General features: G+C 40.9%; 1 protein-coding gene across 1 annotated transcript in view; it reads left to right on the forward strand.

Moving 5' to 3' along the window:
• The window catches only part of TANC2 (tetratricopeptide repeat, ankyrin repeat and coiled-coil containing 2), a 478,795-nt gene that overhangs the window by 424,811 nt on the left and 28,866 nt on the right, over positions 1-25,118 (forward strand). The window contains exons 15-17 of the mRNA XM_011947922.1: positions 9,660-9,768; positions 18,906-19,028; positions 19,581-19,817. Coding sequence (XP_011803312.1) covers positions 9,660-9,768; positions 18,906-19,028; positions 19,581-19,817 — 469 coding nt within the window. The remainder of the gene's footprint in view (positions 1-9,659; positions 9,769-18,905; positions 19,029-19,580; positions 19,818-25,118) is intronic.

Below are 25,118 nucleotides of genomic sequence, written 5' to 3' on the forward strand. Positions count from 1 at the left end.
TGATTCAGTTATCTCCCACTAAGTCCTTCCCATGACGTGGGGATTATGGGGGTTACAATTCAAGGTGAGATTTGGGTGGGGACACAGAGCCAAAGCATACCAGCCATAGAGAGACAGTTCTAAGTGTCTGCAGTTCTTAGAGGCATAACAAACGGGGTAAGAAAACACATCTCAAAGGTGGTCTAGTGTCCTTTCTTTAATGCCAGATTTTTTCTTCTAAAAAAAGTTGTATTGAGCGTTTTTATATGCAGTAGATGATGTTAGGCACTATGGAAAATATAAGTAATTCAGATTTCTTTCGTGAATGTAAGTAGAAATACAACCCTAAATATACATACATGTTACACATACATTAACAAAGAAGTGTATCATTAGGATGCTTTGAGCTGGAAAAAAAATCAGAAAACTCCAATTCAAATAGATTAAACAGTAAAGAAATCTATTACCTCATATAGCAAGTTCAGAATTAGGGCAGCTAATAGGACTTAAGCTTTATTTTTCTGCAATTCTTTTAGTCTAACCCTCCTGTTGACTTTGTCTTCAAGCCAGCTGACCACATGATTTACAAGAGAACTAAGGCAGTTCTGGACATCGTGGGCAGATAAGACAATATCCAGAGGCAGACAAAAGAGCTTTCTCTTTCATAAACAGGTTTGGGATCTGTTAGCAAGGAGGTAATGGGGAACGGATGCTGTCAGGAACCTCAGTCTAGTGGAGGAGAGAGTATGCAACAGTATGGCAAACACTGTGCGAGAGGATATGCAGTCTATACTGGTGGCAGTAGAAAGAAAGCCCTCCATTCTCCTCAGCTAGTGGGAAAGGGTAGGGGCTTGGTGGAGGCTGATCAGAGAAGACTTCACTTGGGGAAGAGGTTGTAAGCCCAGTTTGGGTCATGGTGAGTGTGAGGTACTATGGGACCTCCAAATGGGGAAGTACAATAGACAGTTGGGTATATACTGGCCTAAGGCTGAGAAGAAAAGTCTAAATAAAGAAAAAGGTACAGAATATAGGTGGTGGTGAAGGCTTTGAGGATGGATGAGCTAATCTAGAGCGAGGAAAGAATAGGACCAAGAATGAGATCCTGAGGAACACTGACATTTAAGCATGGGTGGAATGAGAGTTGCTGACAGAGACAGAAAATAAAAATGAAAATCTTGTAATGCCATCTGTGTGTGGGATGGGTGTAAGCCAACTAGAACTGACATTTTGTGGTATTTATACATGTGATTTGGATAAGGAACTGCCTAGGAGCCTTTCAGTACCCATTCTTTGCCCAGGAGTAGGTTCTCTTCCCCAAGAAACCAGTTGAACGATATAGTTTTGTTGGAGGTATGACTGGACCTGAAGAGTCCCCCAACCAAAACAGAATTAGGGCATTAACATTTCTGTTAAAATGAATCAGACCAGACGCAGCGGCTCACTCCTGTAATTCCAACACCTTGGGAGGCCAAGGCGGGTGGATCACCTGAGGTCAGGAGTTTGAGACCAGTCTGGCCAACATGGCGAAACCCTATCTCTCCTAAAAATACAAAAATTAGCCGGGCATGGTGGCGCATGCCTGCAGCTACTCAGGAGGCTGAGGCAGGAGAATGGTGTGAACCCGGGAGGCGGAGCTTCCAGTGAGCCAAGATCACCACTGCACTCCAATCTGGGCGACAGAGCGAGACTCTGTCTCAAAAAAAAAAAAAAAAGTAGTAATTCTCTTCTGTCTTCACTTCCCTACGCTATGGCCTTTATGACCATATCTGAACCCATATTAAAGTTGATTATGATTACCATCTTTTTTTGTTTTTGTTTTTGTTTGAGATAGGGTCTTGCTTACCACCCAGGCTGAAGTGCAGTGGCACCATCACAATTTGCTGCAGTCTCAACCTCCCAAGCTCAAGTGATCCTCCCACCTCAGCCTCCCAAATAGCTAGGAGCGCAGGCACATGTCACCACACCCGGCTAATTTTTTAAATATTTTTGTGGAGGTGGGATCTCGCTGTGGTGTCCAGGCTGGTCTCAAACTCCTGGACCCAAGCAGTCCTCCTGCCTCAGCCTCTCAAAGTGCCGAGACTACAGGTGAGAGCCGCTGTGCCTTGGCCTCGTCATCTTTAATTATAAAGGGAAAGCATAGTTGTGCCCCGTCATGCTTTAAAACATGTCATGCTTCCTAGAGCTGTCTCTACTTTATTTCTTACCTACTCTTTCTCAAAATGCCAATCAAAAAGTGTCAAAATCATGGTTACTGATTTTAATTATGTTTAAAGAATTCAGAGTTTATACTATACAAATGAGTATATTGTTCTTTACAGTGGTGGAGTTTTTTTCACACAAATGTGCTCTGAAACAAAAATCACGTTGCCAATCTTGTCAGTGTGGTAATGGAACTAGGTTTCAGTGGAAACTAGAACTTCAGAAACACTGACGTTCTCATTCTAGCTCTTTCACTTCCTAGGCATGTGAGCTGGGTCTGTCCCTCAATCTTGCTTAGTCTCAGTCAGTCCTCTACCATAATATTGGGAGTAGTATTTACTGCTATACCTATGGTGTAGTGATTTTTTTTGAGAATCTAAAAATTATTAAAATATTTGTCTGGGTGCGGTGACTCAGTAATCCCAACAGTTTGGGAGGCCAAGCCAGGCAGATAACTTGAGGTCAGGAGTTCAAAACCAACCTGGCCAACATGGTGAAACCCCATCTCTACTAAAAATACAAAACTTAGCCGGGCGTGGTGGTACACGCCCATAATCCCAGCTACTTGGGAGGCTGAGGAAGAAGAATTGCTTGAACCCAGGTTGCAATGAGCCAAGATCATGCCACTGTACTCCAGCCTGGGCAATGGAGTGAGACTCTTATCTCAAAAAATAATTATTATTATTATTATTATTTTGATTTTTCAGTTTTTTGTTTTTAATTTTTTTTTTTTTTTTTTTGAGACAGGGCCTTGCTGTGTTGCCCAGGATGGAGTGCAACAGTGTAATCATAGCTCACTGCAGCCTCAACATCCTGGGCTTTAGGCAGTTTTTCTGCTTCAGCCTCCCAAGTAACTGGAACTACAGACACATACCAGCACAACTGGCTTTTTAATTTTTTTGTAGAGACAGGGTCCTGCTTTGTTACCCAGGCTAGCCTTGGACTCCTGGACTCGAGTAATCCTCCCACCTTGGCCTCCCAAAGTGCTGAGATTACAGGTGTGAGCCATCATGCCTGGCCTGAAGTATTTTGAAAACCGTAAGATACACAGGTATAAGATGTTACTACTTACTCATTCATTCTGCAAATATATACTCCTATTACCTAGACTCTCTTGAGGATAGAGGTCATGCTTTTTCACACATGTGTAGAGCAACATAGAAGAGTGCCCTGCAGTGGGTGCTGTAATGGAGATGTGTACCAGGTACAACAGGAACCTAAGGAAAGAACCCCTGAGTTTATCAGAGGGCACCAGGGAAGGCTTCACAGAGGAGATCATGTGAATTGCCATTTGAAGAATGAGAAATTGTTTTTCTGATGAACTAAACAGGAAAGAGAATTCCAGGCAGAGGGAAAGCACATTTGAAACCCTACAGATAATTTACTGTGTCTGGAATTGAAAAGATAAGGTAAAGAGGTAAAGACAGACAAATAGGCAAGGGACAAATTACGTAAAGCCTTTGGATACCATGCTAAGGAATTTAAATTTTATATCAGAGGGAAAATAAAACTAGCAAAGAATTTTGAGCAGAATTTTGATCAGGTTTCTGCAACGTAGATTATTGTGATGGCCAGGGAGCGAGCAGTAGAGAATAAAATGAAGAGAATGAGATTCTTGTGACTTTTCAGGAGAGAAAGTACAGGAGAGGGGGAAAATAGCTACTATGTTTTATGCCTGAGTAACTGGCAATATTTAAAAAAGAGAGAGAGGCCGGGCGCGGTGGCTCAAGCCTGTAATCCCAGCACTTTGGGAGGCCGAGACGGGCGGATCACGAGGTCAGGAGATCGAGACCATCCTGGCTAACACGGTGAAACCCCGTCTCTACTAAAAAATACAAAAAACTAGCCGGGCGAGGTGGCGGGCGCCTGTAGTCCCAGCTACTCGGGAGACTGAAGCAGGAGAATGGCATAAACCTGGGAGGCGGAGCTTGCAGTGAGCTGAGATCCGGCCACTGCACTCCAGCCTGGGTGACAGAGCAAGACTCCGTCTCAAAAAAAAAGAGAGAGAGAGATATGGTTTTGAGGGAAAGCTCCAACTTCAAAAAGTGAGTTTGATGATGATGGAAGTAGAGAGATCCAGCAGACCAAGAAGCAAAATTAAATCTCAGTGCTCAAGATGTCACCATGGGAGCCAATATAGAATGTACATTGCTATTTTCCCTTATGTCCTACATACCACAAACTTTGAGTCCAGTGTACTATTCAGAACCATTCTTTTAGTAATAATGTAGCATGCTTGTATTCAAAAAGAAATGAACTGTAGTTGCCACCTTCATCTTATCCTTGACCTGTATTACTGGCTGTTTCTCCTCAGTGCCTGATGTAAAAGCAAGCAGTTATCTCTAGCCAGCTGAAATGAAGACTAGAGAAATGCAGACATCTCACCAGCATTTCTTAGTTATGGTGGTAAAATGAAAACACTAGGGCAAAGTCAATTCTATGTCTAACTGAAAATTCATTTCCTTGTCAAGCACAAGCTTTTTTACATTAATCCCAATAGGCATGAATTCTCATTAACAGCCTAAAGCATAGATAGTGGATCAGAGGCTTATATTCAGGAGTTCTAGTCACAGTGGAACAGCCATGGATGAGTAACTTAAAGTAATAATTCTTATACCAGAGAGGCTCCAGTAATTTTACTGTTAAGAGCTGGACAGAATTTTGAGATCTTGAGAGTAAGATACTTCATACATGCTTTGTATTGTTGTCTTAACTTCCATGTGGTCTATTAAAATAACTTTTTCAAAAAGAACAATCTCTATTGAAAAAACTAAAATAGACTAGGCGCAGTGGCTCACGCTTGTAATCCCAGCACTTTGGGAGGCTGAGGCAGCCAGATCGTGAGATCAAGAGTTCAAGTCCAGCCTGGCCAGCATGGTGAAACCCCAACTCTACTAAAAATACAAAAAATGAGCTGGGCATGGTGGCACACGCCTGTAATCCCAGCTACTTGGGAAACTGAGGCAGGAGAATTGCTTGAACCCGGGAAGTGGCGGTTGCAGTGAGCTGAGATCGCACCAGTGCACTCCAGCCTGAGTGACAGAGTGAGATTTCATCTCAAAAAGAAAAAAATAAAATAACCTATCAACTAAATTGAGTTTTCATGGGATAAATAAGAGTTCAGGGCTGGGTGCAGTGGCTCATACCTGTGATCCTAGCACTTTGGGAGGCTGAGGTGGGTGGATCATGAGGTTAGGAGATGGAGACCATCCTGGCTAACATGGTGAAACCCCGTCTCTACTAAAAAATATATTTAAAAAAATTAGTCGGGCGTGGTGGCGGGCACCTGCAGTCTCGGCTACTCAGGAGGCTGAGGCAGGAGAATGTCATGAACCTGGGAGGTGGAGCTTGCAGTGAGCCAAGATCACACCACTGCACTCCAGCCTGGGCAACAGAGCAAGACTCCGTCTGAAAAAAAAAAAGAGAGTTCAGTGTCAATTTCCAGATTTTATTAGTTTGAAAGAACCCTGGACTCACACCTTCAGATGATACTGATGATTCCATGCAAGCTACACTTGTCTGAGACATTCTCCCAATTAAATAACTTCCTTTCTATTATGGTTAATTTATCCAATCAAACAAGGTGATCTGGTATCCACTACAATTTAGAAATTCTGTAAAGTCAAAAATTACAAATCCCTTTTTAAAATCTTATTGGAATGAAATCCATTTGATGAGTCCTATGTAAGATGGGAGCTGTCCCATGCCCTGTGTTCCAGGTTCTTTACTGACACTTAAAAACTCTACAGTCATGGCAGAAGGCACCTCTTCACAGGGCAGCAGGAGAGATAATGAGTGCCAGTGGAGGAAATGCCAAACACTTATAAAACCGTCAGCTATCATGAGAACAGCATGGGGGAAACTGCCCCTATGATTCAGTTACCTCCCACTGGGTCCCTCCCACAACAATGTAGGGATTATGGGGATTACAATTCAAGGTGAGGTGTTGGTGGAGACACAGAGCCAAATCATATCATTCTGTCCCTGGCCCCTCCCAAATCTCATGTCCTCAAATTTCAAAACACATCATGCCCTTCCAGCAGTCTCCCGGAGTCTTAACTCATTCCAGCATTAACCTGAAGTCCAAGTCCAAAGTCTCATCTGAGACAAGGCAAGTTCCTTCCACCTATGAGCCTATAAAATCAAAAGCAAATCAGTCATTTCCTAGATACAATGGGGGTACAGGCATTGGGTAAATACACACATTCCAAATGGGAGAAATTGGCCAAAACAAAGGGGCTACAGGCCCCATGCAAGTCCAAAATCCAATAGGGCAGTCATTAAACCTTACAGTTCCAAAAGGATTTCCTTTGACTCCATGGCTCACATGCAGGTCATGCTGATGCAAGAGGTGGGCTCCCACAGCCTTGGTCAACTCCGCCCCTGTGTCTTTGCAAAGAGTACAGCCCCCTTCCTGGCTGCTTTCACGGCCTGGTGTTGAGTGTCTGCAGCTTTTCCACATACACAGTGCAAGCTCTTGGTGGATCTACCATTCTGGGGTCTGGAGGATGGTGACCCTCTTCTCACAGCTCCCCTAGGCAGTGCCCCAGTGGGGACTCTGTGTGGGGGTTCCAACCCCAAATTTCCCTTCCACATTGCCCTAGCAGAGGTTTTCCGTGAGGGCTCCGCCCCTGAAGCAAATCTCTGCCTGGACATCCAGGCATTTTCATACATTTCGTGAAATCTAGGCAGACATTCCCAAACCGTAGTTCTTGACTTCTGTGCACCCACAGGCCCAACGCCATGTGTAAGCTGCCAAGGCTTGGGGCTTGCACCCTCTGAAGCAACAACCTGAGCTGTATATTGGCCCCTTTTAGCCACAGCTGGGATGCGAGGTACCAAGTCCAGAGACTGCACAAAGCAGCAAGGCCCTGGGCCCAGCCCTCTAAGCCACTTTTTTCTCCTAGGCCTCTGGGCCTCTGATGGAAGGGGCTGCCATGAAGACCTTCAAAATGCCCTGGAGACATTTTCCCCATTGGCTTGGTGATTCAACATTTGGCTCCTCATTAAGTATGTAAATTTCTGTAACTGGCTTAGATTTCTCCCTAGAAAATGGGTTTTTATTTTCTATTGCATTGTCAGGCTGCAAATTTTTCAAACTTTTATGCTCTGTCACCTCTTGAATGTTTTGCTACTTAGAAATTTCTTCCACTAGTATCCTAAATCATCTCTCTCAAGTTCAAAGTTCACAGATCTCTGGGGCAAGGACAAAATGCCACCAGTCTCTACTAAAGCATAGCACGAGTCACCTTTACTCCAGTTCCCAACAAGTTCCTTATCTCTGTCTGAGACCACCTCATCCTGGACTTCATTGTCCATATCACCATCAGCATTTTTGTCAAAGCCATTCAACAAGTCTCTAGGAAGTTCCAAACTTTCCCACATTTTCCTGTCTTCTTCTGAGCCCTCCAAACTGTTTCAACCTCTGCCTGTTACCCAATTCCAAAGTTGCTTCCACATTTTTGGGCAGCACCCTATCCTCTGCAGTACCAATGTACTGTATTAGTCCATTCTCACACTGCTATAAAGAAATGCCTAAGACTGGGTGATTTATAAAGAAAAGAGGTTTCATCGACTCACATGGCTGGGGAGGCCTAAGGAAACTTATAATCATGGCAGAAGGCACCTCTTCACAAGGCAGCAGGAGAGAGAATGAGTGCCAGCAGGGGAAATGCCAGACACTTAGAAAACCATCAGATCTCATGAGAACTCACTATCACAAGAACAGCATAGGGGAAACCAAACCACCCCCATGATTCAGTTATCTCCCACTAAGTCCTTCCCATGACGTGGGGATTATGGGGGTTACAATTCAAGGTGAGATTTGGGTGGGGACACAGAGCCAAAGCATACCAGCCATAGAGAGACAGTTCTAAGTGTCTGCAGTTCTTAGAGGCATAACAAACGGGGTAAGAAAACACATCTCAAAGGTGGTCTAGTGTCCTTTCTTTAATGCCAGATTTTTTCTTCTAAAAAAAGTTGTATTGAGCGTTTTTATATGCAGTAGATGATGTTAGGCACTATGGAAAATATAAGTAATTCAGATTTCTTTCGTGAATGTAAGTAGAAATACAACCCTAAATATACATACATGTTACACATACATTAACAAAGAAGTGTATCATTAGGATGCTTTGAGCTGGAAAAAAAATCAGAAAACTCCAATTCAAATAGATTAAACAGTAAAGAAATCTATTACCTCATATAGCAAGTTCAGAATTAGGGCAGCTAATAGGACTTAAGCTTTATTTTTCTGCAATTCTTTTAGTCTAACCCTCCTGTTGACTTTGTCTTCAAGCCAGCTGACCACATGATTTACAAGAGAACTAAGGCAGTTCTGGACATCGTGGGCAGATAAGACAATATCCAGAGGCAGACAAAAGAGCTTTCTCTTTCATAAACAGGTTTGGGATCTGTTAGCAAGGAGGTAATGGGGAACGGATGCTGTCAGGAACCTCAGTCTAGTGGAGGAGAGAGTATGCAACAGTATGGCAAACACTGTGCGAGAGGATATGCAGTCTATACTGGTGGCAGTAGAAAGAAAGCCCTCCATTCTCCTCAGCTAGTGGGAAAGGGTAGGGGCTTGGTGGAGGCTGATCAGAGAAGACTTCACTTGGGGAAGAGGTTGTAAGCCCAGTTTGGGTCATGGTGAGTGTGAGGTACTATGGGACCTCCAAATGGGGAAGTACAATAGACAGTTGGGTATATACTGGCCTAAGGCTGAGAAGAAAAGTCTAAATAAAGAAAAAGGTACAGAATATAGGTGGTGGTGAAGGCTTTGAGGATGGATGAGCTAATCTAGAGCGAGGAAAGAATAGGACCAAGAATGAGATCCTGAGGAACACTGACATTTAAGCATGGGTGGAATGAGAGTTGCTGACAGAGACAGAAAATAAAAATGAAAATCTTGTAATGCCATCTGTGTGTGGGATGGGTGTAAGCCAACTAGAACTGACATTTTGTGGTATTTATACATGTGATTTGGATAAGGAACTGCCTAGGAGCCTTTCAGTACCCATTCTTTGCCCAGGAGTAGGTTCTCTTCCCCAAGAAACCAGTTGAACGATATAGTTTTGTTGGAGGTATGACTGGACCTGAAGAGTCCCCCAACCAAAACAGAATTAGGGCATTAACATTTCTGTTAAAATGAATCAGACCAGACGCAGCGGCTCACTCCTGTAATTCCAACACCTTGGGAGGCCAAGGCGGGTGGATCACCTGAGGTCAGGAGTTTGAGACCAGTCTGGCCAACATGGCGAAACCCTATCTCTCCTAAAATACAAAAATTAGCCAGACATGGTAGTGGGTGCCTGTAATCCCAGCTACTCAGGAGGCTGAGGCAGGAGAATCACTTGAACCCAGGAGGTAGAGGCTGCAGTGAGCCAAGATCACGACACTGCACTCTAGTCTGGGCAACAGAGTGAGACTCCATGTCAACTTAATTAATTAATTAATTAAAATGAATTTCTCTTTTTTTGCAGGAGTGGTCACACATTACTTGCCTTCTGGTTTTCCCGCCAAGAGGGAAAACTAAACCGACAGCAGACTATTGAACTGGGACATCACATCCTCAAAGCACACATTTTTAAGGTAATTAAAGCAGTTGGAACCATTTTTCCCCCATCTTTAGCAGACTTTCATACACTATATGTAAGAAACTATTTCATTGTAGTCCCTGCCTTCTGAAGTGCTTTTGCTGCAAAATTGGTTCATCTCCCAACATGTATGGCCTGTTCCTCCCTAGGCCTTTAGAACTACATTGTGCGTCTCCCAGTGTAACTAACTGATAGGCTTTTCAAGAAATGTGTATGTATAATCATTGACAAGGTGCATATACACCTATAGATGTGGGCTCCATACGTGACCTGTCATCTCCTGAGGACAGTCATATTGTAGCAGTTAGTTGCAGGTTTTCATGATGTCTAAAAAATCACTGAGGGCAGTTACTCTTTCAATTTTTTAATAATTGTTTTAGTGATGATAATAACATTCCTGGTGCTATGATTTTCAAACTATTTACCTGGAGTCAACACTAACCTTCCTTGGAGCTACTTCCCCCAAATGTCTCTTCAAATTATATCCCAGTTTTTCTCCCATTAGTTTGAAAAACCTTTAAGAACTCTATAACATCAGCTTCTCTCAGCTTTCAAAAGGCTGAAATGGAGGACCAAAAAGAGAGGACACATAATTTGTTTGTGCATGTATGCATTCATTTGTTTATTCGTCACTTACTGAGGCATTAAACTAGGTACTAGAGATACAAAAACAAAAAAGATACAGTCCCTAATCTCAAGGAATTTGTAGTTCAAATAACAGTTTCGGGTTAACCCACAAAAGTGGAGAAGGAAATTATTGTCCTAATTTTTATATCCCACAGTGTGAGAGTTCCAACCCTACAGCCTTTTCAGAATTCTTTTCCTGCCTCAGGATGGAGAAATATGGGTATCTTAAACAGTTCTCTGGGTCAGGCTTCCCCCACAAGATATTGTTAAAAAATGAAACCATTGTCTTCAGAGAGAAGGATGGCGTTAAGATAACTTCAAGAACCTAGCAAATTCTTCTCAATATGTAAGCACAGAGCCAGAGCAGCCTGGTCATCAGATGGACAGAAGTGAAACCTACTGTGACAAATCTTTCACTTGCATCTTACTTGTCTTGTCTAACAAATCACTGTACCAAAAATGACCTTACTTAGTAGGAGCAGAATGGAGCTAAAATAACTGGCAAGGTATGGCATTCCAGTTTCAAGCAGACTAAAAAGTAGCTAATAATTCCATAAACTCTAAGAGCATTGTCCTGCTGTTAGATAGTAACTAAAAGACAGTAACTTAAGTATTAACCTTTTAGCATCACCATCTGCCTAGAATCAGATGCAAAGACGAAGCTAATGCCTGCCTTTGCTGCCCCATAAAACAAATACCACATTTGCAGAGAAGTAGCATAAAGCTTCATTTGACCAAGTATTTTATCCCATACGTGGAAACGTACATTTAAACGTGCACTCCTGTCATTAGCACAGTTTTATCTTATATTGATGCAGACAGCATGGTTGCCTGAGATAAGACTGGCTCCATGTGTGATTCAAGCCATAAATACTCTAGTGTACAGCATATGGTGATGACGTGACTGCAAGCTGAAGAATGAAGAACTTGGACTATGGTTTTCCTGGTGCTGCAGTTTACAGGATCCTTTAAATGCAGAGTGTTCCCTGTTGAGAGGCTTTAACTTCTCCCAAACTGCTAGAATTCTCAATCTGCACCAGCTTTGGGTCAAAGACAAATATAGACTTTATGGTTAGAAATAGTTCCACTTGAAACTTCTATTCAGCAGTGACACACAATCCAGTGGGTACATTAATTTTACATTTCTCTGGTTTTATCTTCATAAAGGTGACGTTTGTAAGTAACGCGCTTTAAAGAAGCTCATTGGATAAGCCCCCGAGGTTTATGATCTTAAGATACCTGAGCCACAGCTAAAGATCCCTAAGATAAGATTGCTCTTGCTTCTTCATGCTTTCCCTGTTTTCTTAAGTATTCAAAAATCTTGAGCAAGCTTATCACCGGCTGGTAAACAGTTTTGTAAATTTAGATTCTAAGAAAGGGACTCCATTACCATTTATTGCTGACAAAAAGATCCCTTACCTGAGCAATAGTTACAGATGCTGAAGAGGCACTTTTTCAAGCTATTTTAACATAAAATTCTCTTAAACCTTGAGCTTAGAATTTAATTATGCGTTATTTTTGGCTACATCCTGGCTGGTAATGGGATCACGCTTCTCTGTCGTCTTTGTTGAGTTGAACTAAACTGAAGGTCTTTCCTTCCATACTTCACAAGAACAAAGGATCAGCTCTACTAACCAGAAGAAATCAAAAGTCCATAGTACAAGTAAAGCTAATATTCCAAATCCAAAGCTCTGTATTTCAGGCTTATTTCTTATGTATTTAGTCCAGCCTTAGTGTGGTTCTCAGTGCTGCTTTGTGGTCCATTTACTGGACCATTTAGTTGACATAGATTTACCAAGGTCCATTCTTACTCAGCTCCTTTTCCCATTTCTTTTTCCTCTACCTCTTAATGAAGCCAACTAACAAAACAAACAGCGTAACTTGTGAGTCTCTGAAAAAGATCAAAAACCAAGTGTTACTTCCTTTAACTATTTCCTCCCCTCACCACAAATCAATCTATATCATTATCAATTCTTACCTTTCTTTTTCTTGTTTTAGAAGAAAAGATGTTCCTACTCCTCTGTAATTGCATTATGAAATGTAGGAAAGTACAGATAATTGAATGTAATCAAATATTATCTACCAGATTTAACAAATGTTAACATTTTTCCATGTTTGCTTCAATTATTTTTCTTTATTTTTAAGAAACGAATGTAACAAATGTAATAAATAATGCTTTCGTATTTCTCTCTAACCCCATTTCTCTCTCTCCCTTAGAGATAACTTGTAAATGTGTTAGGATTTAGCACATGCTAACACCCCTGACATGTTCTTCTCATCTATATTTTACACTTTTCCAATGTAGGTTCATATTCATAAGCAATATATACAACTATTTTGGGTTTTTTAATACTATAAGATTCTGTAACTGTTTTCTTTTTTTCAATCAACATTGTATCTTTGAGATTTCTCTATAGATGTAGTCAGTGATTTTCAACTCTAGCTATACATTAGATTCTCTTGCAGAGTTTTTTTAAAAATACACATTCCTGAGCCTTACTCCCAGAGATTATGAGTCATTGTTCTGGAGTAGAACCTAGGCTTCATTTTTAAAATAGACTTTATTTCTTAGACCAATTTTAGGTTTATATAAAAATTGAACAGAAAGTACAGAGTTCCCACATACTCACTCCCCCAACCACAGTTTTCCCTGTTATTAACATCTTGTACTGATGTGGTACATTTGTTACAATTGAGGAACCGGTAGTGATACATTATTATTAGCTGCAGTCCATCCTTTATGTTAGGGTCCACTCTATGTGTTGTACAGCCCTATAGATTTTGCCAAATGCGTAATGTCACGTATCCGCCATTAAGTATCATACAGCATCGTTTCATTGCACTAAAATTCCTTTATCCGCCACCTATTCATTCCTCTCCTCTTACCCTCCTCAACCCCTGGGAACCACTGATCTTTTTACTGTTTCTATAGTTTTGCCTTTTCCAGAATGTCATATAGTTGGAATCACACAATGCTTAAAGAATGTTCAGACTGGCTCCTTTCACTTAACAATATGCATTTAAGGTTCCTACGTGTCTTTTTTGGCTTGATAGCTGATTTCTTTTTATTGCTGAATAATATTTCACTATATGGATTTACTACATTTTATTTAGCCATTCATCTATTAAAGGACATCTTGGTTGCTTCCAGTTTTGGCAATTATGAATAAAGCTTCTATAAACACTAAAATACAGGTTTTTATGTGAACATAGTTTTCAACTCATTTGAGTAAATGCCTTAGTAGTGCAATTACCAGATTGTATGGTAAGACTATGTTTAGCTTGTAAGACATTGCCAGACTAGTTTCCAAAGTGACTGTGCCATTTTGCATTCCCACCGGCAATGACTGATCACTAGTATTTTTGAAAAGCTTCCCAGGTAATTCTAATGTGCACCCCAGCTAGTTGAAAAACCACTGTTCTTTTCTTTTCTTTTCCTGTGAAAAAAATCACTATTCCACATCAGTAATTTAAAGATGGCAATATAGCAAACATGGTAGTTAAGAGATCAGACTCCAAAAGCAGACCGAGTTCAAACCCTATCTCTCCTATTTCCTAACTGTATGACTTTAAGCAAGTTATTTAACTTTACTTTTTTATTATTTTTTTTTGGGGGGGGACAAGGTCTTACTCTGTTACCCAGGCTGGAGTATAGTGGCACAGTCACATCTCACTGCAGCCTTGAACTCCTGGACTCAAGCCGTCTTCCCACCTCAGCCTCCCAAGTAGCTAGGACTAGAGGCAAACACCACTACACCTGGCTAATTGTTTTTATTTTTTGTAGAGATGGGAGTCTCACCATGTTGCCCAGGCTGGTCTTGAATTGCTAGTTTCAAGCCATCCTCCCTCCTTGACCTCCCAAAGTGCTGGAATTACCACCGCTAATCTTACTAATCTTTAAAATGGGAATGATATTAGCCCTTACTTGGTGGTTGTGAGGATTTAATTCATTAACATATATAAGCCTCAGAAGGGGGGCTAGGATCTCTAAGGGCTATATATATATATATTTGGGGTTAAGAGTCACAAAAATGTAGGTGACTCTTACCTGCATTTAATAGTTATATATATAAATGTTATATATGTAACAATTATAGTAGAAGTCCCTTTATGTCTTTCCCTTACCCCATTCTCCTCCCTCCCCAGAGATAACCCTTATCCTAAAGTGAGCATGCATTATGTCAACAGAAAGGTCTTAGACATAATTTTACTTTAAATTTAAAAGTTGGGAAAAAAGCATATAATGCTTAGTTGAATTGATAAGAGTAATGTCTTAGGAGTAGAAGAAAAGTCTGGGATTAAAAAGGACAATTCTGGAGAAGAGGGCCAAGGATAGAAAATGGTTTGGAATTAAAGGTTAAGGGAGAAAGCAGCAATTGGCTGTTTTGTCTGTTTTCATCTATTGTAGTTGCTGCTTTTTCAGCTAAGAATTCAGAAGTGAGGTCCTGAATCAGTTGCCAATTACTTTTCCTTTTTTTAGTTGGTATAATGGAAGGAACATGAACTTTTGAGTAAAGACAGATTTGGCCTCTAATTCCAGCTCCAGGAGTTGTGTGGCTTTGAGCAAATTACTCAGTCTTCTCTAGATTGTTTCCTCCTATATAAAAATAGTGATAAATTCTACCTGCTAGGGCTGCTGTGGAGATTAGATTACAATAGAGAAGCTAAATTTGGAAAGGCCCTGGCACAGAACATGACACATTGTAGATCTGAAAAAATGTCAGATGTCCTGCCTTTTTTTCCTTCAACCATCATATGTAAGACATGTCTTCCATTGCTAAAAGTTTCCTCTGTTAGACTAAGGATATTTCTTAATGCTGATTTTGCTCTCTGAATTGGTTAATATAGTTTATTGTTCCTCAAAAGGTCTTGAGGCCCACACATATTATAAATTAGGAGACTGAGGCCCAAATGGGGAGTCAGAGCTAAGTTTTCTGGTCTTCCAGGATCTATAGTGGAGGTGCACTCAAGAACCTAACTTGTCTGGACTCCAACCCTGAGTAACATTTAGAATTCTTCCTGCAAGATCTGGAACTATTCTATTTCATATGTCAAAATAACAATCAGAACTACTTATGATGTGTTAGCTTCAGTTTTGTTTGCATGCAAACTGCATGGCCAAATGCGAGTTTGTAATTGATGTCCCTGTTACTTGCACAAATTAAAAGAGCTTCTGAAGTAATAATGAGCAATCAGAAGCTGCCCTTACCCACCTTTCTTACTGTTTTCTGTTTACCCAGCTCTGGGTGCCTACATGGGTACTATAGTAGACAGATTCAGAACAGAGCCCAGCCTCCTCAAGGCCAAAGAGAATACGGACAATGTAGAAATTAGGTAGCCATTTGTAAATAATCAAAGAGGATGAAAAGGGAAATAATCTTGCGGTGTGAGGGGTTAAAACTGGATTCTGTTTCGGCCTCCCAGCATGGGATTGTGTTTCTGGGCACCCAAAGGTCTACTCTGCTAGGATTTGACCCAGCGTTTTGGCTCATGCTCTTAGAATAGAATGTAATGAGAGGATGCATAGAAATAATTAGCACCATCCTTCCTCGTTTTATCAAGCTGTGGATTTTTTGTTGAGAATGTATAGACGCTTGCAGCCATTTTGATAAAGCCATGTCAGAATGTCGCAAAATACATCAACTTCTTGAGGCATATTCTGTAGATACATATGCATAGGTGTATAAAGATACATATATGTGGATGATTATTAAAAGTTATAAAAATGAGGGAGAAAAAAGCCTAAAATGCCTAATAATATGAAAGTGTTTTAAAGCCAGTAACAGTATATGGACCTTATGTGAATCCCAATTCAAACAAAAAAAATTTAGTTCCTTTTTTGAGCTAATCAAGGGAATTTGAACACTATTGGGATATTTCATATTATAGAATCCTTCTTAGTTTTAGGTATGTTTTAAAGAGTTCATATCTGTTTAGAGGCACTTACTAAAATAATTAAGTGATAAAATATCTGGGATTTTTAAAAATAATCCCATCAAGGGAAGGGTATATGAGCAGGAGGACAAATAATACAAGGTTGGCCATGAGTTGAAAATTACTGAAGTGAGGTGATGGGTACATGAAAGCTTTATTATACTATTCCTCTCTACTTTTGTAAATAGGTGTTAAATTTTCCATAATAAAAAATGTTTAATAAAGCAGATTTTATGTTTTTTATATGCACTTGTGTGTACGTATTTTGCATATATATAGAAAATGTCTTAAATAGTAAACACTAATGTGTTAATAGGAGCTACCTCTTAGGATTGAGATGGGAGGTTGAAGATACTTTTATTTTTAATACCGTATTGTTTTATTTGATTTTTTTTTTTTTTTTTTTGAGACGGAGTCTTGCTCTGTCGCCTGGACTGGAGTGCAGTGGCCAGATCTCAGCTCACTGCAAGCTCCGCCTCCCGGGTTTACACCATTCTCCTGCCTCAGCCTCCCGAGTAGCTGGGACTACAGGCGCCCGCCGCCTCGCCCGGCTAGTTTTTTGTATTTTTTAGTAGAGACGGGGTTTCACAGTGTTAGCCAGGATGGTCTCGATCTCCTGACCTCGTGATCCACCCATCTCGGCCTCCCAAAGTGCTGGGATTACAGGCTTGAGCCACCGCGCCCGGCCCTTTATTTGATTTTTATAAAAAATTTTTATTATTTTTATAATTTCAAAAACTTAAATGTAGAAGTCTTTTTTTCTTCTGTGTTTTGGTTGTTGTTGTTTTTTAGTTTTTTTGAGACAAGGCCTCATGGTGTCACCCAGGCTGGAGTGCAGTAGCACAGTCACTGCTCATGACAGCCTAAACCTCCCAGGCTCAAGTGATCCTCCCACCTCAGCCTCCCAAGTAGCTGGGACCCACAGGCATGCACTAGCATGCCTGGCTAATATTTTAATTTTTTTGTAGAGATGTAGTCTCCCTACATTTCCCTGGTCTCAAGCTCCTGGGCCCAAGCAATCCTCCCACCACCACCTCCCAAAATGCTAGAATTACAGACATGTACCACCGTACCTGGCTGAAAATAAAATTTTTAATCGGAAAGTGTAATGATTTAATTTTTGGTTGCATCAGAATATCCCCACAGGGAGAAAAAAAGGCGCCTGTGTTGGAGAAGCCTTTTAAAAACGTTCATGTATCTAGCCTTCCCACAGCATTATTCACCTTTCAGCCTTTCCTCTAGTGTGAGAATTCCCTCTACAGGAAGTTTTTTCCTCACCCACTTTAGAGACCCTGAACCTTCTATGGGAAGACCTTGACCACTATGACTAGAGGTCTTGTTAGATGAATTTATAACTCATAAATAACTGACATATTCCGCCTTTGTAGATGCCCCTTCCCTAGGATACCAGGTAAACACACGTTGCTGATTTTGGATATATGTAGGGATTCTAGGCAAGAACATTCTATATTTCAGGGACAAAGAAAGCAGAAGTAACTTAAGTTTTTAAAAGAAATACCTCCCTATATATTTTATTACAACCCAAATTTCATTGTTAATATCTTCCTGCCCTCGAGATTTCCTTCTTTACCTGATTTGATCCAGATATTGGCAGAAGAGTTAGAAGATTGTCAGAGAGTGCCTAACAATCAGGATATCTGAAGAACAAATTATTCTAACTTCCTTCTGGAGAAGCCCATGTGAAATGGACAAACATTAGTACATGTTGTAGGACCTGTGCCAGTGACACTAGGAGAAAATTTGTTGTAGATGTCAATCAAGCCTGTATTGCTGTTTTTTTTTTCCTGAGGATAAACATATATAATCATTTTGGGGTATATTAGTTAAGGTGAAGAACACTAGCTGCTATGACAAACCTGCAAAATCTCAATGACTTAACAAAGATTTATTTCTCCTTACATCGCAGTACAGTGCAGATCTCTGAGCAGGCTCCTTCCATGTAGTAGTTCTGAAATCACCTTGGGCCTCAGAATTCTCCATTGGATCTTCTACATCTGGCCTGTAATCAAAAGGAACCATATAAAGTGTGGAGAAATATGCAGGAAGTTTTGGAGCCAAGCCTGGACAAGACATACTACTTATGCCCTCATTTTATTCACCAGAATTCAGTCACATTGCCTACCTAACTGTAAAGGAGGCTGGGAAATAGAGTTTTTCCAAATGTTCAGAAAGAAAATGAAATGGAAATCAGTGATCACGTTGCATTGTTTCTACCACAGTGTGTAATTTAATAACTTGAATTTAAGATATTTATTGAAGAAGGCTAATAAAAAAGATATGGAAAAATAAATTATATCCAGATATAACAGAAAAGAGAGGTGTTGAGTGGATGTGTTGCTAAGGGCTGCAGAGATAGAGACCATTTAAGTTAGCTTGTTCCTGCAGGACTGGTCTTTGTCCCCCCACCTAGGCTTTGCTTGGCATGAACATTGTTAGGGTGAGACTCCACTCTCATTCATTAGTACCAAAAACAAAGAGGCCACTAATTCACCACTGATGCTACTTTTTTTTGCTGGGCTACTAATTTAATTGTCTGTACTTCTTATTCAGGGTTTGAGTAAAAAAGTTGGTGTATCATCCTCCATCCTCCAAGGTCTCTGGATCTCTTATAGCACAGAAGGTCTTTCCATGGCACTGGCGTCTTTACGAAATCTCTACACTCCAAATATAAAGGTAAATTTATAAAGAAATTATAAGGAATTAACTATGAAAAAATAAAACTAGAAGGACATTAAGTAACTATTTAGTTGATCTTTGACTTGCTTAGTCTTTTATTGATCTTAGTCTTTTATTGATAATTTAATATATTTTAAATTGTTAAATTTTATTCTATAAATTGGAGACTAGCTCCATTGTCCTCTTACCTTCTATAAACTGACTCTGACTTGTGGGATCAGGTCCTGCTGGTTCCAAAGAGTAAATTGATCTCAGGTAGCCTTTGTCTTGGTGTAGGAGCTTTTCTGACCAAAAGCTCAATTCATAGAGACTGTGTTCAGCACTACAGTATGGGAGGCAATTGCTCTAGCTACTATACCATTTATGTAAAGGAGATATTTTATATTATCTACCAAAGGAAAAGAAAAAGGAGCAAATGAGATTATAAAATAAAGCAATTACTAAATGCTACTAGACACTGTTGTAGAATCTTAGATGGTTTAATAAAAGACAACTAAAAGGATGTGACTGCTGTTTGTCTAATTATTAGTTGTGTTTATTTATTTCTAGGTCAGCCGACTGCTGATTTTGGGAGGTGCCAATATTAATTACCGGACAGAGGTTTTAAATAATGCTCCAATTCTTTGTGTTCAGTCCCATCTTGGTTACACAGAAATGGTAGCCCTGCTGCTGGAGTTCGGCGCCAACGTGGATGCCTCTTCTGAAAGTGGCCTGACTCCACTGGGATATGCTGCAGCAGCAGGGTACCTGAGCATTGTGGTGCTGCTGTGCAAGAAACGGGCCAAGGTACTGGCTGCCCAGCTCTGCTGCTTTTCTTCCCTTTTTCTTTCTTTTCGATGCATACTCTTTCTTATCTCCAGTGTTACCTCATGAGTCTGGGTAGAGTATATCAAACCGTGATGGAGAGCAGATCAGAGAGAGTGCTGGTTCTGCATATGTTCAGGGCCACTGCCATCCATCCTGCAGGAGCACACAGTTCTAAACCCTTTGAGAGGTACTTGGGAAACTGCATTTGTCAGTAACCACAAAAAATTTCTACCTAACAACCCAGAAATGATCCACTAAGCTCAGAAGAAGCCTCTTTTTAACAGAGAGAGGAAGAAGAAGTGAGGGAGCAAGGAGACTGCAATGGCAGGTCTGGACCAAATGACACCTGCGGGCTCTAAGCCTGCCGTGTGTAGAGAAGATGATCTCTACATTAATCATGGAGATGAGAACAGGATCAGACACCTTCATCCTGTCCTTGAAGACCACCACTCTAGAGATACAGGGAGAAGATGATTCTCCCTGTTTATACTCAGACTGACCAAGGGCGCCTCGAAGTGCTTCTGTTAATACTCATCAGTTCTCTGAAAACATTTCCAAAATATGTTTGCTTTATGTATAAAAATTTGATTTCACAATATTGGTGAAAAGAAAAATGCTGGTCTCACAAATGTAGGCCTCTGGGAAAAAAATCTTGGCCTCATTGTATTTTGTTTCAGTCTTGAAAACAAACTGAGGACTTTAGTGGTTTCATAGTGAAATATAAGTCATAGTATGACTTCATTCTGAGGTGTCCAGTGCTGTTACCAGGGGAAAAAGTGGGACTCCTCCACTCCTTTGGGAACTGAGACGATGGCCTCTCAGTGACATCTCAGAGCCTTAGAAGTTTACCCTAGCACAGTGATTGCCCACCTATGACATCCCGTTCATTTGAATGGACACCTCTGGAAACAGTGATAACTGGGCCTCATTACCATTTTCGTTTTCTTTTTAGAGACAAAGTCTTGCTCTATTGCCTAGGCCAGAGTGCAGTGGCATGATTGTAGCTCACTGCAGTCTTCAGCCTCCCCAATAGCCAGGGGTATAGGTACGCGCCACCACACTCAGCTGTATTTTTTTCCTATTTTGTAGAGACAGGGTCTTGCTATATTGCCCAGAGGTTTGCTAAAATTCCTTAGATCAAGAGATCCTCGTTGCCAGGCGCAGTGGCTCAAGCCTGTAATCCCAGCACTTTGGGAGGCTGAGACGGGCAGATCACAAGGTCAGGAGATCGAGACCATCCTGGCTAACACAGTGAAACACCGTCTCTACTAAAAAATACAAAAAATTAGCCAGGCGAGGTGGCGGGCACCTGTAGTCCCAGCTACTCGGGAGGCTGAGGCAGGAGAATGGTGTGAACCCAGGAGGTGGAGCTTGCAGTGAGCTGAGATCACGCCACTGCACTCCAGCCTGGGCGACAGAGCGAGACTCTGTCTCAAAAAAAAAAAAAAAAAAAGATCCTCCCACTGACAAGCATGAGCCACGGCACCCAGCCCTTCTTACTGTTGCTGTCACTTCATATTCTGATCTCAGCTGGGTCTTTCCTGCCGCTCAGCCCTTACACTGCCAAGCCATCCCTTTCTTCATCTTCCATTGTTTTCCCCAGAGCAGAAATGTAACTCACATGTACTTCTTTCAAGATCCTATCATGCCTCTTCTGCCCTTCATCACTGTGATCAAGCTCATCTCAAGGTGCCTATATCTCAAAACTCTTATCAGTTCTTACCTACACTCACCTCTACTTTGCCTTAGAGAAGGAAGTACTTACCTTCTCTTCCAGAGCAGTTGTCTCCACCTCTACACTCTTAACCCACGATGTTGCTCATTCTCTCATGTTATTTCATTCTTTTTCTGAATGCACACTACCTTTTTTCTCAGTTTCTACAAACCTATGAATGTAGAAACCTATGTAACCTAAAAAGGAAATTTTCCTCTCCCTTGCTAACCAGAAGCAACATCCCATCTCTTCCCTTTCACCTCTACCAAACCTGTCCTAAGAGTCCTCTGTACTGGCTACATTCACCTCATTACTCCTTAACCACTTGCATTCTGGCTTCCATGAATGAGAGGGGAGGCAACTTATTAAAATGATAAGCTTTAGGATCAAACACAACTGGGTCAAATCGTGTGTCCATATGTAATTTATATGAGGGCTTGAACAAGTCACTTAACCTCTCTCAATCGCACTTTTCGTCTATTAAAAGGGTGTTAAAAGAGTCAGTGTAAGCATTGAAAGAGATAAAGCCTTTTTTTAAAAGAGGTGGTAAAGTCTCTTTTAATCTTATATAGTGCCGAATAAATAGTATCTGTAAACAAGAAAATAACCCAGCCTCCCTACATTTTACCACGCTACTCTTTTAAAAGTCACTAATGACTGCCAGTCACCAAATAAAGCAGCTTTGTCTCATCCCTCACCTCTCTGAGCCCCTCAATAGTATTAGCAATTGTAAACTTTTTTTGGAGGTGGGGGACAGAGCCTGGCTCTGTCACCTAGGCTGGAGTGCAGTGGCACATTCTTGACTCACTGCAGCCTCTGCCTCCTGGGTTCAAACAATTCTCCTGCCTCAGCCTCCCAAATAGCTGGGATTATAGGCGCACACCACCACGCCTGGCTAATTTTTGTATTTTTAGTAGAGATGGGGTTTCACTATGTTAGCCAGGCTGGTCTTGAACTCCTGACCTCAGGTGATCCGCCCACCTTGGCTTCCCAAAGTGCTGGGATTACAGGCGTGAGCTACCATGCCCGGCCAATAGTAAACTTTTAATGTTATTTCCCACTTTTCTGGCTGCCCCTCTCCTTCTTCTGATCGGACTGTTCACTAGGATCCTCTGGTCTTCCTTCCATCCTCATACTCGCTATGGCTTCCACATTAAAGTCATAGGCTTTGGCGTCAAATCTGACTGGGTTCTAGTTCTCCTACCTACATTTTGGTGACTCTTAACCCCAAATTGCTAATTTCTGAAAATGTTTTTGAGCTGTAGTTTCACATTTGTAACTGCTTCCTTGTCAGGCATGTTCAGATCCCTGACTAGTTCCTCAGATCCAGCTTTCTAAAATCACTCATCATCTTTACCTTCCTCTTTCTGGATTTTCAAAGTCTGCTAATGTAGCCTCCATTTTTCTCAGAACTAGGGAGTCATTGACATCTTTCTCTCCTTTGCCCTTCCTAATTCATTTAGTGGCCGGCTCTTTTCAATGTTATCCTCAAAAGAGCTTGAGAAGCTACTCCTTGGTCTCTACCCCAGCTGCCACTATCCTCCTGAATTATTCTTGGAGTCTTCTTGTGTAACAAACCCCTTTTTCAGATTCTCATCTCATCTATTACACATCATCCCCTTAGCTTTTGTAGAGCTTTTATTTTAAAGTAATTTTAGACTTTCAAAGATATTGCAAAAATAGTGCAGAGACCCAATACAAAGAAATGATACACGTTTGAGGAGATGGGTATGCTAATTAACCTAGTTTGATAATGACACCTTGCATAAATGTATCAAAATATCACACTGTACCCCATAAATACAGTTATTATGTGTCAATTTAAAATAATAAAAGCAAATAAAATAATTCTCTTGTAGGCAAAAGAAAAAAAATGCATAGAGTTTCTGTATATCCTCCATTCAGCTTCTCATAATGTTAACAGCCTAAGTAATTGTAGTCTAATTATCAAAACCAGGAAATTAATTTGGTGATAATACTATTAACTAATCTACAGACCTTACTGAAATTTGTCCAACTGTCCCACTGATACCTTTTCTGCGTCAGATAATCCAGGTCAGGATCCCACATGACATTTAGTGTTGTACCTCCTTAGTCTCCTCCAACCTGTGAGAGTTTCTCAGTCTTTGTTCATCTTTTATGAGCTTGACAGTTCTGAAGAATACCAGCCAGTTGTTCTGTAGAATGTTTTTCAATTTTAGTTTGTCTGACGTTTTCTCACTGTGAGATTGAGTGTACATATTTTTGGCAAGAATACCACATAAGCAATGCTGTACCCTTATGAAAATGCAGCACTTGAAGTCGCTGCTGTTGATAGGTCTTATTACAGGTGGTGGTAGCCTCAGTCACTTGGCGAAGGTAGTGTCTTCCAGGTTTCTCAGCTCTGAAGTTACTGTTTTTCCTTTTGTAATTAAGAAATATCTTTTAGGGTTTTGCTTTTGAGACTAGAAAGATAGACATCCTGGTTCTCGTCATACTTTTGTCCACTAATATTAGGATCCATCAGTGATTCTTAGTGCAATAATTATTATTATTATTTTTTTTTTTTTTAGAGGAGTTTCACTCATGTTGCCCAGGCTGGAGTGCAATGGCACAATCTCAGCTCACTGCAATCTCCGCCTCCCAGGTTCAAGTGATTCTCCTGCCTCATCCTCCGGAGTAGCTGGAATTACAGGCACCTGCCACCACACCCAGCTAATTTTTGCATTTTTTAGTAGAGATGGAGTTTCACCGTGTTGGCCAGGCTGGTCTCGAACTCGTGACCTCAGGTGATCCACCCACCTCAGCCTCTCAAAGTGCTGGGATTACAGGCGTGAGCCACCATGCCCAGCCACTGCAATAATTATTACTTTGGTGTTTGCCTAACAGTGATTTTCTACTCCATCATTCCCTCAACATTTATTAATTGAAATTTTACTGTAAGGAAAAGCGATCTCTTCTCCCCCATGTATTTATTCAAATATTTATTGATATTACTATGAAGTCATGGATATTTATTTTCTTCTATAGCCTGAAATCCATTCCTATTATTATTCATTTCGTTGTTCACGTTGCCCCAGATTTGGCCATCGGGAACTCCTTCAAACTGATTCCTGTGTCCTTTCAACTTCTGAGCACTTTCTAACTTTCTGACACCACAAGATGTTCTAGTCTCATCTCTTACCCCAGTCCTGGAATCAACCATTTCTCCAAGGAGCCATGGTTTCTTTTATCCATTCGCTTAGTTCTTGAAAATGCAGTTCTGAACATGAAAACAGTCAATGACTTCACTACCTATTGGTTAAAATTCAGATCACTTAGCCTGGCATTCAGAAATATCCATGCTCTGTCCCAAAAGACCTTTTCAGCCTTAGAGTTTAAACTTCCCTTTCATTTGCCCTACTCTTACGAAAACTAGAATACGTTAATCATTTTCCATCTCAGCCAGTCAAGATAGACCTTTCTGTCTGAATCTGTTCCTGATTCTAGTCAGGAATTAATCTTTCCTTCCTCTGAAATGTTATTGCACTTTTACTTTCCTTTAGATTTATTGTATACTCCTTTGTTGGACAGGCTCTTGTCACTCT

This window comes from Colobus angolensis, unplaced genomic scaffold, assembly GCF_000951035.1.
Source record: "Colobus angolensis palliatus isolate OR3802 unplaced genomic scaffold, Cang.pa_1.0 Scaffold271, whole genome shotgun sequence".
Taxonomy (NCBI): Eukaryota; Metazoa; Chordata; class Mammalia; order Primates; family Cercopithecidae; genus Colobus; species Colobus angolensis.